This window comes from Heteronotia binoei, chromosome 8, assembly GCF_032191835.1.
Source record: "Heteronotia binoei isolate CCM8104 ecotype False Entrance Well chromosome 8, APGP_CSIRO_Hbin_v1, whole genome shotgun sequence".
NCBI classification, from domain to species: domain Eukaryota; kingdom Metazoa; phylum Chordata; class Lepidosauria; order Squamata; family Gekkonidae; genus Heteronotia; species Heteronotia binoei.
The window spans coordinates 96,067,675-96,082,860 of NC_083230.1; the positions used below are offsets into that span (position 1 = coordinate 96,067,675).

At 45.0% G+C, this 15,186-nt stretch overlaps 1 protein-coding gene across 1 annotated transcript in view; it reads left to right on the forward strand.

The window, feature by feature from the left end:
- Positions 1 to 10,436: 10,436 nt before the first annotated feature.
- Positions 10,437 to 15,186, forward strand: part of TMEM178B (transmembrane protein 178B) — a 374,746-nt gene continuing 369,996 nt past the window's right edge. The window contains exon 1 of the mRNA XM_060245680.1: positions 10,437 to 11,442. Coding sequence (XP_060101663.1) covers positions 11,061 to 11,442 — 382 coding nt within the window. The 5' untranslated portion in view covers positions 10,437 to 11,060. The remainder of the gene's footprint in view (positions 11,443 to 15,186) is intronic.

Consider the following 15,186-nt stretch of genomic DNA (forward strand, 5'->3'; position numbering starts at 1 on the left):
ACCCAGCCCTGATAGATCCCTTCACAGTCCTCCCTGGTTTTTACCGCCCTGAACAACTTAATGTCATCTACAAATTTAGCCACCACTTCACTTACTCAAATAATTAAAGAACAAGTTACAAAGCACTGACCTACGGAGTCCTGCAGTACCCCATGTTTACCACCTTCCACTGTGAAAACTGCTAATTTATACTCACACTCTGTTTCCTGTTAATTAAGCAGTTTTTAAATCCACAAGAGGACTTGTCCTCTTATCCCATGACTGCTGAGTCTGCTTAGGAGCTTTTGATTAGGAACTTTATCAAAAGCTCTTTGGAAGTCTAGGTAAACAACATATACTGATTCACCCTTGTCCATCAGCTTGCTCACCCTTCCCCCACAAAGAATTCTAAAAGCTAGTGAGACAAGATCTTTCCTTACTGAATTCATACTGATTCTTCCTCAATAGCTTTTATTCATCAATGTGCCTTCTAATTCTGTCTTTACTAACTGATTCCACCAACTTTCCCAGCATCTATGTTAGACTGTTTGGCCTGTATTATCTCAGATCTCCCCTGGAATATTTTTTTGAAGATGGGTGACTACCTTTCAGTCTTTGGGAATGGAGGCAGATTTTAGAGATAGATTACATAACTTTGTTAGGAGATCCACAAGTTCAGGTTTGAGTTCTTTCAGAACTCTTGGATATATGCCATCTGGGCCTGGTGATCTGTCAGTTTTTATCAATCATAGGACCTCAATCTGACCAAGGTGTTTTGACACCCCTCTTGGAATCAGTGGTTCTGGAGAGGGCAAGCACCTCCCATCTTCCATAGTGAAGATGGGGGGTGGGATGCATTCAGCTTCTCTGTCATTTCCCTATCATCCTTTAGTAATCCTTGGTCATCCAACAGCCCCACTGCCCCTGTGGCTTATTTTGTTCTGTGGATGCATTTGAAGATTTTTTTATTTGTGGTCTTTATTTTATTTGCAATATGTTCTTCATTGTCCCTTTTTGCCTGTCTGATCACTGACTTCTATTTTATTTGCCAAAGCCTGTGCTCCCTTTTATTTACCTCACTTAGACCAGCCTACCACCACTTAAAGGAATCATTCTTATCTTTTACTGCTTCTATTACTTTGTTTGTTAACCATGTGGGCCTTTTAAAATTCCTATTTGTACTTTTCCTAACCTGCAGTAAACAATTTACCTGCCCTTCCAGGATTGTAGTTTTTAAATAGTCTCTAAGCTTCCTGAAGGGATTTGACCCTCCTTACCTTTCCTCTCAGTTTATTTTTCACAATCCCCTTCATTTGAGAGAGGTTACCCTCTTCTAAACTTAAATGTAGTTGTGTTGGTCTTTGAGGGCAGTTCCCTATTTACATAAATGCTAAACTTAATAGCATTATGGTCACTGTTCCCAAATGATGCTATCATGTTCACATCTCTCACCAAGTCTTGAGCATTATTTAGGACCAAGTCCAGGATCACCTCCCCCTGGTAGATTCTGTGACCATCTGCTCCACGGCACAATGGAGCTCCATGGCACAACTTGAGAGTATCTGAAAACCCAATTTCTTTCTCTTGACCTGAACACATTGACCAAATCAATGTGTGGGTAGTTAAAATCACCTTTTATGACACAGTTATTTTGTCTACCTACTTTCCTTAATTATTTTGCTGTTTTTAAATCACCTTTGGTCTGGTGGGTGAAAATGAACTCCCAGAATTAAGTTTTCTTTTGGGCATAATTTTTCCACCCACAACATTTCTGTAAGTGCATCTATTTCTCTCAGATTCTCAGTTTTACTGGATTGTATATCCTCTCTGACATACAGATCTACTCCACCTCTGACCATCCCCTTCCTGTCTTCCTGATATAATTTATATCCTAGAATAATGGTATCCCGCTGATTATCCTCATCCCATCAAATTTCTGAAATGCCCACAGTGTCTGTGTTCTCCTCTCACACGAAGCATTCCAGCTCCCGCATTTTACCTTGGACACTTCTAGCATTGTATATAAGCATCTAGAAGGCCTGCAGCCTTCCTCCTGTGACCTTTAGACCTTGTCAGGCAGCCAGTATTGTTTGTCACAGTGGCCAGTCCTAATCCATTTGACTCTAGAACAGTAACAGCAGCCACTTTGTTTCTTAGAGATGAGCCATCCCAAACCAGAGACATTTCATCTCCTGTTCGCTTTCCTCTAAGATTTAGTTAAAAAACTGCTCTGCCACCTTTTTGATTTTAAGCACCAGCAGCCTGGATCCTTCTTGGGACAAGTAGAGACTGTCTCTTTTGCACAGATCTTGCTTGTTCCCAAAAGCATCCCAGTGCCTAACAAACTCAAACCCTTCCTTGTCTCATCCACACATTGAGACTCCTAGTTTGGGCCTGCCTAGCTGGCCCTGCACATGGAACAGGCAGCATTTCTGAGAAGGCTACCTTGGAGGTCCTGGTCTTGAGTCTCCTACCTAGCAGCTTAAATGTTTCCTCCAGGACCATGCAACTATATTTCCCCACATCATTGGTGCCAACATGTACCACAACCACTGTCTCCTTCCCAATGCTGTCTACCAGCCAATCTGGACCACATGTAATGTCCACTACTTTTGCACCAGGCAGGCAAGTAACCATACAGTCAGTACACAGGTTTGACACCCATCTATTTACATGCCAAAGGATCAAATCACCAAGAGCCCCCCTCTCTCCCTGCCCAGGGACAGTTCTTTGGTGCGAAAGGACACCTGTTCACCAACTGTAGAAGGGGTCCCTTCTGAAGAAACATTCCTCCTTTTTTCAGCATGGTGCCCTCCTTCTCCTAGAGCAGGGGTGGCCAAACTGCAGCTCAGGAGCCACATGTGACTCTTTCACATATATTGTGCGACCCTCGAAGCCCCCACCACCCCATTGGCTGACTTGGAGAAAGGATTTCTCTCTTTAAATCACTTTTTCAAGCGATGCTAGCTGGCACCTTGGAGAATCCATTTAAAATTAAAGTTGCTTTCTTTCCACCTCTCCTTTCTTCCCCATCTTCCCTCCCTTTCCTTTCCTTTCCTTTCCTTTCCTTTCCTTTCCTTTCCTTTCCTTTCCTTTCCTTTCCTTTCCTTTCCTTTCCTTTCCTTTCCTTTCCTTTCCTTTCCTTTCCTTTCCTTTCCTTTCCTTTCCTTTCCTTTCCTTTCCTTTCCTTTCCTTTCCTTTCCTTTCCTTTCCTTTCCTTCCTCCCTCCCTTCCTTCCTTCCTTCCTTCCTTCCTTCCTTCCTTCCTTCCTTCCTTCCTTCCTTCCTTCCTTCCTTCCTCTTGTGACTCTCAAACATCTGAGGCTTATTCTGTGTGGCTCTCATGTCAAGCAAGTTTGGCCATCCCTGTCCTAGACCCTCATGTTTCCAGGGATTGTGGAGCTGCCGTTCTCAGAGTGGGACACTTTTAACAAGTCTTATCCATGTGCCTAATTGACTGTCTTTGCTTCTCCAGGTCAGCCAAATGGCCTCAAGGGTGTGAACTCATCCTCTGAGAACCAGGAGCTCCTTGCACTGAGGATACACCCATGCCTTCTGTCCAGCTGGCAGATTGTCATACATGTTGCAATACACTGGATAACCCTCAATCCCCTTCATAATTGCTTTTGAAATCCCATTTTTAAATAAATTTCCCATTCAGGTAGATTTGTTTTGTTCCATTGCATCTGAGATGAAGTCCCATTTATTTTGTTAGTAAGACTGGGCAATATTACATTAGATTCTGCCACTTTTTCTGCTGATGGATGAGGGAGGAGGGATATTCTGATTCAATTTCCTTCCTCACTGCAGCCCCCATTCAGCATGCCCCCCCTTTTTGTCTCTGTGGGTTCCAATGATCCCTGGAATAGGTTGGGGAGGCTCAAAATGGGTCCCTCCTTCCTCTTGCCTAGTAGGAAGACCCAACCGATTTTTCATGTAGTTTTACATTTCATAAATGCATTTTCAGTATGTAACCTGGGTGCATGAGGATCCTACAAGTACAATCCAAAGCAGAGTGACACCTTTCTAAGACCAAGGACTTCAGTGCACTCATAATGGAATAACTCTGCTTAGGACTGCACTGTCAGAATTCTTTGCCTGAATTCACCCATTCTGCTTAAAGTGCTTTTCTGCTTTTTTCTCCCATTGTTATTGTGCATGATTGGCAGTAGAACAGATAGATTCGAATCCAGTAGCACCTTCAAGACCAATAGGATTTTGGGGGCATAAGCTTTCCAGAGTCAAAGCTCTGGCAGAAAGTGTTTGTGTCAGGTTTCTAAATCAACAGAGGGCACTGTAGGAAGGGCGGTTCACAATCTCATTTTCAGCCACCCTTGTGTGTCTTTCAATGCATGTGTGATTTCAGCCTTGGAAGGAAGCCACAGCACTTAACCCTATTCAAATGGACTGCATTGTCATGCCCCAGATGTGCTCCTGCTGGCAGCAGACTGGTGGATCCTGACATGGACAGCGCTTCCATTTTCCTGAACTCCCGAAGAGATGATTAATTTTAATGTCCTCAAACTTATGCAGACAAAGGATACTGCCTAGTCAGAGTCATTGTTTATTGCATGTCGAATACCAACATTTCTTATTCATACAGTGCGGAGGAAACGGAATACAATACAAAGACAATCGATATTCAGTAAACATCACCAACTTCTTGAACCTGTCTCAGCTGCTGTGCCTTCCCAAGGAACTTGCTCTGCAGTCCATAAAGATGAAGTATTTTGCAATACAAAGTTAAGCATTGTGCCCGCTACTATTCGAAGCAAGCTGCTATTGAAGAAACAGTTGCAGAGGGCAGTCAAGGAAGCCAGCAAACACGGGCCTGGATCCTCCTGTCCAACAAAGCTGTAAGCCTTTCTTCAGCCTAAGGAGCCTTTCTCCTGTGTAAGTGGTGCTTCTGCTGGAGCTGAGCAGAGGGGCTGGATACACAGTAGTACAGCATCCAGATCAGTATGTTTCCTATTATCCCTATCTTGGTTATCTGAAGAACACTTAATTGCCCATTTGCTATGTCCATATCTGCTACATTAGAGACATAAACTGATTTAACAGTCAATGGATTTGGATCTAGCGATCACAGATATTTCCTGCACAGCCTGGGGTCCGTTCAATAGTTGCTAGCCCTGCAGTTGGTATGTCTGCATGCAGATTCAGAGGGCAGCTGTGTTGGTCTGCAGTTGAACCGCTAAATTGGAATCTGGGAACACCTTAGGAGCAACAGTGTTTCGAGGTGGGGGTGGGGATGAGCTTTCTAGAGTCAAAGCTCTCTTCATCAGATACAAGTCAGGATGGAGATCCCAAATCAGGATGGAGATATGCCAGTTTGGTGTAGTGGTTGTATGCGGACTCTTATCTGGGAGAACTGGGTTTGATTCCTCCCTCCTCCACTTGCAGCTCTGGCAAGAATTGTCCTTGAAAGAGTTCAGCCCCACCAACCTCACTGTGTGTCTGTTGTGGGGGAGGAAGATAAAGAAGATTGTGAGCCGCTCTGAGATTCATGGTGGAGGACAGAATATAAATCCAATATCGTAGTCATCATCATCGTCATTATTATCTTCCTCCTCTTCTTCTTCTTCTTCTGGAGTCATGATGCAGAAGAAAGAGGCAAAATATAATCAGCTTGAATGGAGCAGGGGATAAATGCTTAGAGGCAGAAAAATAGCCTCTGCATCTGATAAAGGGAGCTTTGCATCTCAAAAGCTCAAATCCTGCTGGCCTCTAAGGTGTTCCTGGTCTTGAATCTAGCTGTTCCATACGCAGAGGCAGTCAGCCTCTGAAATCCAGTGCTAGGAGGCAACATTAGGGGAAGGTCTTAGCCTCTGTGCTCTGGGTTTTGTTGTTGGGTGTTTTTTGGCCTGCCAGGCAACTGCTTGGTCACTGTGTAAAATGGTGCTGGACCGGATGAACCACTGGTCTGATCCAGCAGGGAGGTTCTTACACTATTATGTTCTTTTATGCCCTGAGAGAGCGTGTTTTTGGGATCCAGAGTGTTTTTTAAAATATCATTTTTATTAAGATTTGAAAAGATGCTCATCAGCAAAACAGTAAGGACCATATAAACAAATAGTCACAATACAAGCTTAAAAGAAAAGATATCTTCATATGACACGCCTGCCGACTAATAGAGTTTTGATTGCTAGAATTTGCCACATGGAATTCTGATGCTTCTCATCAAAGAAACCCTGCTCTTCCAATGAACTGTCTGAACTTGGCTACAGACTGAGGGTAGAGAGCCAGTTTGGCATAGTGGCTAAGTGTGCGGACTCTTATTTGGGAGAACCAGGTTTGATTCTCCACTTCTCCACTTGTAGCTGCTGGAATGGCTTTGGGTCTTGCAGAGTTGTCCCTGAAAGGGCAGCTTCTGTGAGAGCTCTCTCAGCCCCACCCACCTCACAGTGCCTGCTGTGGGGAAAGAAGGTAAAGGAGATTGTAAGTCACTCTGAGACTCTGATTCAGAGAGAAGGGCAGGTCATAAAACTACAGTCTTCTTCTTGTTCTCTAGATCAGTATGAAGTCTGTTACTGGATCTGAGTTTTGTAGTGCTCATATATTTATTTACTCCATTTACCCCACTTACTTTTCCAATGGGGTCTCAAAGTAGTTTGCAACATTCTCCCCTTCTCCATTTTATTCTCACAACAATCCTGTGATGCAGGCTAGGCTAAGAGTATGTAACTGGCCCAAGAGCACCCTGCAAACTTCCATGGCATGAGTGGGGATTTGAACCTGGGTCTACAGATCCCAGTCCTACACTCTTAATTACTTGATTGCTTAGGGGGGGCTTAGGGCTGTGCCAAAATTAGAGGCCTGGAGTAAAAAAACTGGATGGATATTTCCAATCAAGTTCACATATTAACTACAGCTGTTCCGACATGTACAGTCTGTGGTCACTGAGCATCTCTTCTTCAAATGTAATCTCTTTTCAAGGCTCCCTCCTTTCAATCCCGTTTCCTTTGTATTGCTGCCCTATCAGGATCCTATTTCTTCTGTTCTTCCTTTAACCTGCTTACCTTCTTTATGATTTAAGCCAGGGGTGTCAAACATGCTGCCTGGGGGCCAAATCAGGCCCCTGGAGGGCTCCTGTCAGGTCCACGAGCAACTCACTGTCATCTGCTTCCTTCTCCCTCTCTTGCTTCCTTCTGCATCACCACTTGCTTTTTCAGGCTTGCTCAATCACACAGGAGCTACAGAACAAAGCTTCTGCCTTGGTGAGGAAGTGAGGGAAGGAGAACTAGCTTTGCCAGGCTCTCTCAATTGCACAGCAGAGCTACTGTGAGCCAAGCCTCTCTTCCTTCTGTTGGTTGAGGCTCAGCAAGCCAGTGAGGTGGATTAGGTTGATTGAGTGTGCGCCTTGACCTGGCATTACATTTTATGACACACACGGCTCAGCCCGACAAGGTCAAGATCCGGCCCTCATAGCAAATGAGTTTGGCACCCCTGATCTAAGCATTCCAACCAATGAATTATCAAATAGATTTTAGGGCAGTCCAACCATTCACTGCTCAGAGCTTCCCCATCACCACAAAAGTTCAAGTGCATCAACTAGCCGGTGAGTTCCAGTAGGAACTTTGTAGGAGAGCCACATTCTTGCAGTCTTCAGGCCAAAACTTGCAATCCCATACAAATAACCACCCTAGTTCTTTGTTGCAGTTCTCAGTTCAAAATTTAGTGACTACGTCAGACCTGTCAAATCCATGGTAAAAAAAAAAGGGGGGGAAGCGCCTCTTGTCAATAGCTGACATGGTAGTCGCATCTGTGAAATTCTGGCTTAAAGTATCAGTAGGCAGAGGGATGAATATAGGTGCTCATGAAGATAAAGCAATCATTACACATAAATTAGCCAATGCTAACCAAGCTTATTCTTCTTCCTTTCTGGTTCCAGTCTTGCCAGATCTTAGTTTGAGCAAGGCCTTCTGATCAGTATCCTGCTATGATGGTTATGTTTTCATAAGACACTTCAAAACAAGCCAGCTTCTTGGGGTATATTATCCAATTCCTTTCTATAATAAATTTCCTTTAATGTGGTGAAAAGTGTCATCAAGGCACAGCCAACTTATGGTGACCCTCTAGGGTTTTCAAGGCAAGAGACATTCAGAGGGTTTTTTTGGTCTGCCTCTGCATAATAGCCTTGGACTTCCTTAGTGGTCTCCCATCCAAGTACTAACCAGGGCTGATCCTGCTTAGCTTCTGAGATCTTATATGACTGGACTAGCTTGGGCCATCCACATCAGTTCATGCCTTAATATAGAGCAGGGGTGGTCAAACTTGCTTAACATAAGAGCCACATAGAATAAATGTCAGATGTCAGAGAGCTGCAAGACATGAATGTCAGATGTTTGAGAGCCATAAGACATGAACATCAGATGACTGAAAGCCTCAAGACACAGGAAGGAAGGAAGGAAGGAAGTAGATGGAGAGGTAGAAAGAAAGCAGGTTTAACTGCATTTCCCAAGCTGCCAGCTGGCTTGGATTGAAGAAGTGATTTAAAGAGACAGATGTCTTCTCCAAGTTGGGCAGTGGGGGCTTCAAGAGCCACACAATATGTATGAAAGAGCCACATGTAGCTCCTGAGCCACAGTTTGGCCACCCCTGATACAGAGCAATATTTCAATATAAATAACTTCCTTGAAAACCTAGACTTTCTGGCAACCCTTTGTTCACATATGTGCCTGGAAAATGTTTAGGTAGCAATAGCTAGCATCAATAATGCATATAGCACTTTTAGTGTATACAATGCTTTACAATGCATATCTCGTTAATTCTCCTAAGAGCACCGTGAGGGGTAGGTGATTAATTTTTAGCTGGAAATCTGAGCTAGAAAGATAGGGGTATACCCAAGATGACTCAGATATGGTGAAGGTTTGGAAGCTTTACATATATGCAGACAGACAAATTAGATCTGGTAATTTGGCAGTTTACCAAGGGGTGTGTTTGTGTGTGTGTGAGTCAAGGGATGTATATTTGCAAACTTCAGAGTAATCCTCATCTTTATCTTTCTCTGTGTGCATGTAATTGTAGTGGTTCATTTAGCCTAGCTGTAATTTTTTTGTTTTTGTTTTATATAGATTTCGAGGGTACGGCAGCCCCAGGTCAAGAAGTCCCACAGAGAACATTGTTTTCATTCTGCCCTCCTTAAAGAAAGGACAAATCAAGGAATTTCTCTCTCTTTCTTTGCCTCTCTCTCTCTCTCTGCGAAGGAGTGCAGTTTATCTTTAAGGAGGCTAGAGAAATAAGAAATGAGGCTCACGTTGCACGGGTGACATCACTGGCTTCTGGCTGGGCGCTCTGTATTCTCTGGCTGTCGGCTTCAGCCAAGGCTGCGGGGTGGCGTGTTTGAAGAAGGCAAGATTCCCAGGTGGCCGGAAGACTTGGAGCTGCTCGTATTTGGGTTACTAAGGGCGGGTGGATTTTCTTTTTTTAAAAAAAAGCACACTGTCCTCCACGCAGGACAATGATATTCCTAAAGCTCTCGGACGCTCCGCATCGCCTCTGTCGGCTTCCGCTCTCTGGACGAGATGGGTGAGTGATTCCCCTCCGCGAGCCCAAGGGGAAGGCGAGACCGAAAATGCCGGAATCTCCCGCACAGCTGTCGATGGCGGGACCGTGCCTCGGAGGAAGCTGCTGAGGGCTGAAAGATCTCGGCTCTTGCACCGGGGGATCGAACCCTGTGTCAGGGAAATGGTGCATACCGTCAGCTATTGACAAGAGGCGCTCCCCCCCCCTTTTTTTTTACTTGAATCGGCGCTATTGATTCATTTCATCCCCGCCCCTCTCTCGACTTAGCTTTTTTTTTTTTTTAAAAAAAAGATCAGGTATAAGCACAGAGGAAGAAAAGGTGCCTGTCTGTAAACATATGTACATTTGGAAAATCTTGCTCATCCGACAACGGAATCCTCGGTGCAAAAAAGAACCAGGCAGGCAGGCGGGTGTAATAGCAGGAGGAGGAGGAGGAGGAGGGAAAACAAAAGATTCCGGGGGCTGGGTCTAGCGAGAGGAAGCTGGCGCTGTCCGTGGTGCTGAATCGCGCCGCTCTTCCAGCCCCCACAGTTCCCGGGCGCCTCTCTCCAGCCGTCTGCCACACGCAGCTCCCCGGCAAGGAGGAATAATAATAATAAAAACCAACCACCCAAGAGAGGCTTTGCCGGCGACGCGGGGCTGCTCTCCCCCGAGCGCCCGGGCGTTCTCGAGCTTCAGACGTTCTCCTCTTGACGTTGCCTTGATCACAGGAGCAGACAACGCAACACAACGCCGCCGAAATCCGAGAGAGGCAAGAACGTGGACGCCCCAGACCGCTATGCCAGGACGTTGCTGCAGAGCGACAGGAGTTCCGAAGCTCGCAAGAAGCTCCAATGGAGCCGGGCGTTAGGAAAGGAGGGAGCCAGTTCGTCTAAGTCGGGATCCAACCGCGACCAAGCGGCAGCTTTTTCTCCGCTCCTTTCCTTCCTCTCCGCCCTTCGGGAACCAGCAAGCCTCCTAACGCTGGCCCGAGATTCTTGCCAAAATAATAATAAAAGCGTGCTTGGAATCAAGGTAACCGGCTGCCGGGAAGCGGAAGATTGCCAGCTGTTTTCAGTGCGGGGGGGAGGGGGAGGACTTTGATTTCCAGGCATATTTACCCTTGCGGATGTGATTCCTTAAAGGGATGATCCCGATATAAAAAGCCACTCCTTTGGCATTCCTGAGTGGGCAAGGCTGGAAGAGCTCAGTGGACCGATCCAGATGGCCAGACACAAGGAGGGGATGCTTCTCTACCACTGAGTACTCTTTGTGGCCAATGACAGATAACTCTGCTTTGCTGGGTACCATATTGACTTAAGGGGGAAGCTTCACAATTGCTGGCCGTTTTGCCTCCCTCTGGTCTCTAGGGCAAGTGGATGAGTGCTCAGGATCACTTCCTTCTGGGGGAGAAGTTTCCCTGCCTAGAGTCTGATGAATCTCCAAGTGCTTGTATGTGATCACTGAAGGAAGTCACTGTCCTGTGCTAGTTGCCCAGGAGCTGGGCTCATTGGGTACCAGGTTGAAGGGCTTTGCCTCTCACTGAAGATGCTCATGGTGTTTCTGTGAAGCTAAGGTATGGCTGCTGGAAGGTTATTGCTCTATGCTGGTCTCTCCTTAGCGTTGTGTGCTTTAGGCATGCTGGCTGTGGCCATCTGCTCTGACCATTGGTATGAAACTGATGCCAGGAAGCACAGGGAACGGTGCAAAAGCTTCACCACTCGGAGGAATGACCCTGGTTTCATTTATAACTCTAACAATAACCTGCCCCTCAGGGCTAGCCGGTCTAGGCTCGACCGCTGGGAAGGGAAACTTCTCTTGGCAAGAAATAGGAGGCAGCTCTTTGCCATGAGTGCCGTTGACGAGTGCAACAGACAGTACAACTCTACTAACATGGGGCTCTGGAGAAAATGCCACCGTCTGGGATTTGACCAGGACCTGGAGGAACTCATTGCTAAAGGTAGGGTCTTCTTTTTGAGATGTACCTGATTGAGCCACCTCGTCCAAAGTGGTATGCTTAAACCGAATGCTAACCTCTACTCAAAGTAGAGCTTTCTTACTTGCACCCATAGTCTTCTCCACTAGATTGCCTCGTTGGTTCCACGATCATGTATGAGATAGTTCTTCCTTATAGAGTTCGGAAATGGGGAGGGTGGTTGGGGGCACTGCTGTGAATAGCTCGATTAAGACATTAAGAAAGGGTGAGGTCATACCAGGCTTATAGGCCTTAGCAGGGAGAGGTTTGGAAGGTCATGAGACCTGCCTCCTAATTCATGTGTTGCCATTTTTTAAAATAAGGCCCTACATCATTGTGGCATTTAGGGCTTTTCCTCAATGCACAAACAGCATGGAGAACCTACAGAATCAAGGATTTTGAATCTGATCGTGCTTCACTGAATCTGGCTAATTTGTTTTTGCTTGTCAGTAATTTTGCACCAGAAACCTGGGTGATTTCTGAATTGAATGATTAATAGGCTTCTTTTAACATTGACTAGAGAACAAACAAAGAGAAATGCCAAAGGGATGGACACAGACACACAGCTCTTATTGGATACACGTTATTTGAAAACAGATCCTTAAACCATTTCAGGTGTCAAAATCATGTTACGGTGAAGCAAGAAAGCTCTAAACAGGAAATATATTGTGTCCCCTCTCCATAGATAATCTGTTGTCTGACAGTATCCTCCTATTCTACCCACCACCTTTATGAGGAAAATGTCTAACAATGACAATTGATCTGTTAGCATCGTATCATAGTACACAAAAAGGATTTGATGTAGCTACTTTTGCCAAACTGTTTATCTGAGGAAAATATATTAATTTGTAAGACATGTGGGTGTTAGTAGCGAAATCTGCACCATTCCTACAATATTGTATCCAAATGATACAAAAAAAGGAGCAGAGTCTCCTTCAATGGTTGTTAGGATGCAATGCAAGGATCACCTTGCACTCAGTGAGTAGGCAGGTTTCCCTCTCTCTTTTACAGGGCTTTGTGCTTCAGAAATATTAAATATCTGCAATGCTTCCTTAAGCTCTATTCTCTTTATTTTTGCTTCAGCTTGGTTTCCAAGGGCATTTGTATACACAAATAACTTTGCCTCCATTTGCTTCACTCAAGGCTTCCAAAGGTTGACATTGTGACATCAGCCAACCTTAGCCAACAAGAAATCCGATTGGAAGCCTGGTCAGCTCTTTGTTATGACTTCAGAGGCCACCTTGAGTTTAATGGCCAGAAGGCGTTGGGGGGGGGGGGGGGGCGGCTGTTTGGTGACTTCATGAAATGCACTGTTGGCTCCAGTCCATTTTGTAATGGGCAACCATCCATAATAAAAAACTGTCATTGCAGTTGGCACCCTGGTTGGCAAGCTCAGCAGGGAAACCAAGGATGCTTTCAGGTTAAGCTTCAGGTTTATAGCTCTGAAAAAGATAAGAATAAAATTGAGGGTTCCCCCCCCCCCCCCGAAACTGGTAAACAGGAAAGGAAATTTATGAACCTGGCTACTTTTACTTGCAGCAACTCCGCTTTAGCAGTTTCACTCGTAAAGCCTACATATTATTTATACAATGCTTTAAATTGGCCAAGTGCTTTGTCTTTTAATGTTTGCCCTTGCTGTATAATTCTATTTTAACAGATGTGGAGAGGCAGCAGCTTGGCCACGTAGCAAATCAGCTGTGATATGAGCATAGGTTTGATGGGATTGACATAGGAAACCCAGGTTCAAATCTCAGTTTGTCTATGGGCCTCCATGGGACTAGTCCATGCCTCAGTAGTAGGGTATAAGCCTTGAGTGCAGAAGGCCTCAGGTTCAATCCCGGACCTCTCAGCTGAAAGAATTTCTGGCAGGAGATGTTGGGAAAGACTTATGTTTGCCTGAGATTCTGGAGAGCTGCCACCAGAGTAGGCAGTGCTGTTAGATGAACCAGTCATCCAATTCCTTGTTTCATGTGTTCCTATGTCAACCTGGCTCATGTGACCTACCATACAACATGAGAATCAAATGCTGCTCTAAAGTTCACTGAGGAAGAACTAAGCACATACAAAACAAAGAACTAAGCACATACAAAACAAATACCAACAAGAAACACAAGTAAAAGCCAAAACAAGGCCCCAAGATAATAACAACTAGATAGAATGCTTCCACCATTAAAGATAGCTAGGCCAGACCTGTCCCTGAAAGTTACTCCTGCCAGTGGGGGTGGGTCCTACCTGTATCCTACCACTCCATTGAGCAAGGTTTATTTATTAATTAAAATATTTATATCACAGCATTCCTTTAGGTTCCATTGGCACTGTGTTGGGGCCCCCAGTCTGGCATGACATTAATAGCTATGGAGTATATCAGCTAACTCTCTCTGTCTGTCTGTCTATCTATCCATCCATACATATTTATGAGCCAATCATGCATTTAAAAATTGGGGAATGGGAAAAGAGCAAAACATTACCAGAACTATTACTACATGATTGGGGGCAAGGGGAATGATGGTAACAAGATATGCTCAAGATGGGTAGCCACTAATGCTCCCTTTAAGCTGTGAAGTCTTGTGAGCAAAAATTCTGTTTTGTGAGCAACTGGCATTAAAGTTGTGAGCTGTTGCATACATTAGTTTGCTCTGGGGTCATTATTCCTGAGCTAAGGCAAAAATGTGTGAGCCACAAGCTAAAAAACTGTGAGCTAGCTCACACTAACTCAGCTTAGAAGGAACATAGGTAGCCACATTAGTCTGTCTGTAGCAGTAGAAAAGAATAAGAGTTCAGTAGCACCTTAAAGACTGATAAAATTTGTGGCAGAGTATGAACTTTCATGAGCCACTGCTCACTTCTTCAGATACAGCTAGAATGACACAGCTAGCTAGCTGTATCTGAAGGAGTGAGTGGTGACTCACAGAAGCTCATACACTGCCACAAATGTTGTTAGGTTTCAAGGTGCTACTGGACTCTTACTAGCTATGCTCAGGGAGCATCTTGAACCTCCTCTCTGTTGCCATTTCTGGACGAAGGTACTGAAAATGATGCACACCTGAACTGGCCCCTATCAAGTGCTCAACAGAATACTTCTAGAAATGCTTGTTCCAACATTGAAACCAGAAGTTTCTTTGTTGTGCCTGCCCATATTTGTGGTCACTCTGACGTGTTTGACGTGTTTAGGAATGTCAAGATAGGCTAGAAGTTCAGGCACATCCATAACATATAGCTAAACAGAACAGGAAGCTATCTGGGAGAATAGCTACGCCCTGTGTGTGTAGAGTCAAGTTACAGCCAACTTAATGGTGACCCCAGAGGGTTTTCAAAGTGAGGAGGAGGAGATTGGATTTATACCCCACCCTTCGCTCAGAGTCTCAAAGCAGCTTACAATCTCCTTTTCCTTCCCTTCCTCACAACAGACACCCTGTGAAGTAGGTGAGCCTGAGAGAGCTCTGAGAGAACTTGTGACTGACTCAAGATCACTCCAGCACTTGCATGTGGAGGAGTGGGGAATCAAACCCAGTTGTCCTAGATAAGAGTCTGCACACTTAACCACTACACCAAACTGGCTGTCTCAAGGGATGTTCGGAGACAGTTTGCCGTTGCCTGCTTCTGTTTAGCAACCCTTGGTGGCCTCCCATTCAAATACTAACCAGGGCTGTCCCAGCTTAGCTTCTGAGATATGATAAGATTGAGCTAGCCTGGCAATCCAGGTCAAGAGAAACAAAAAGTGAGGTCAGG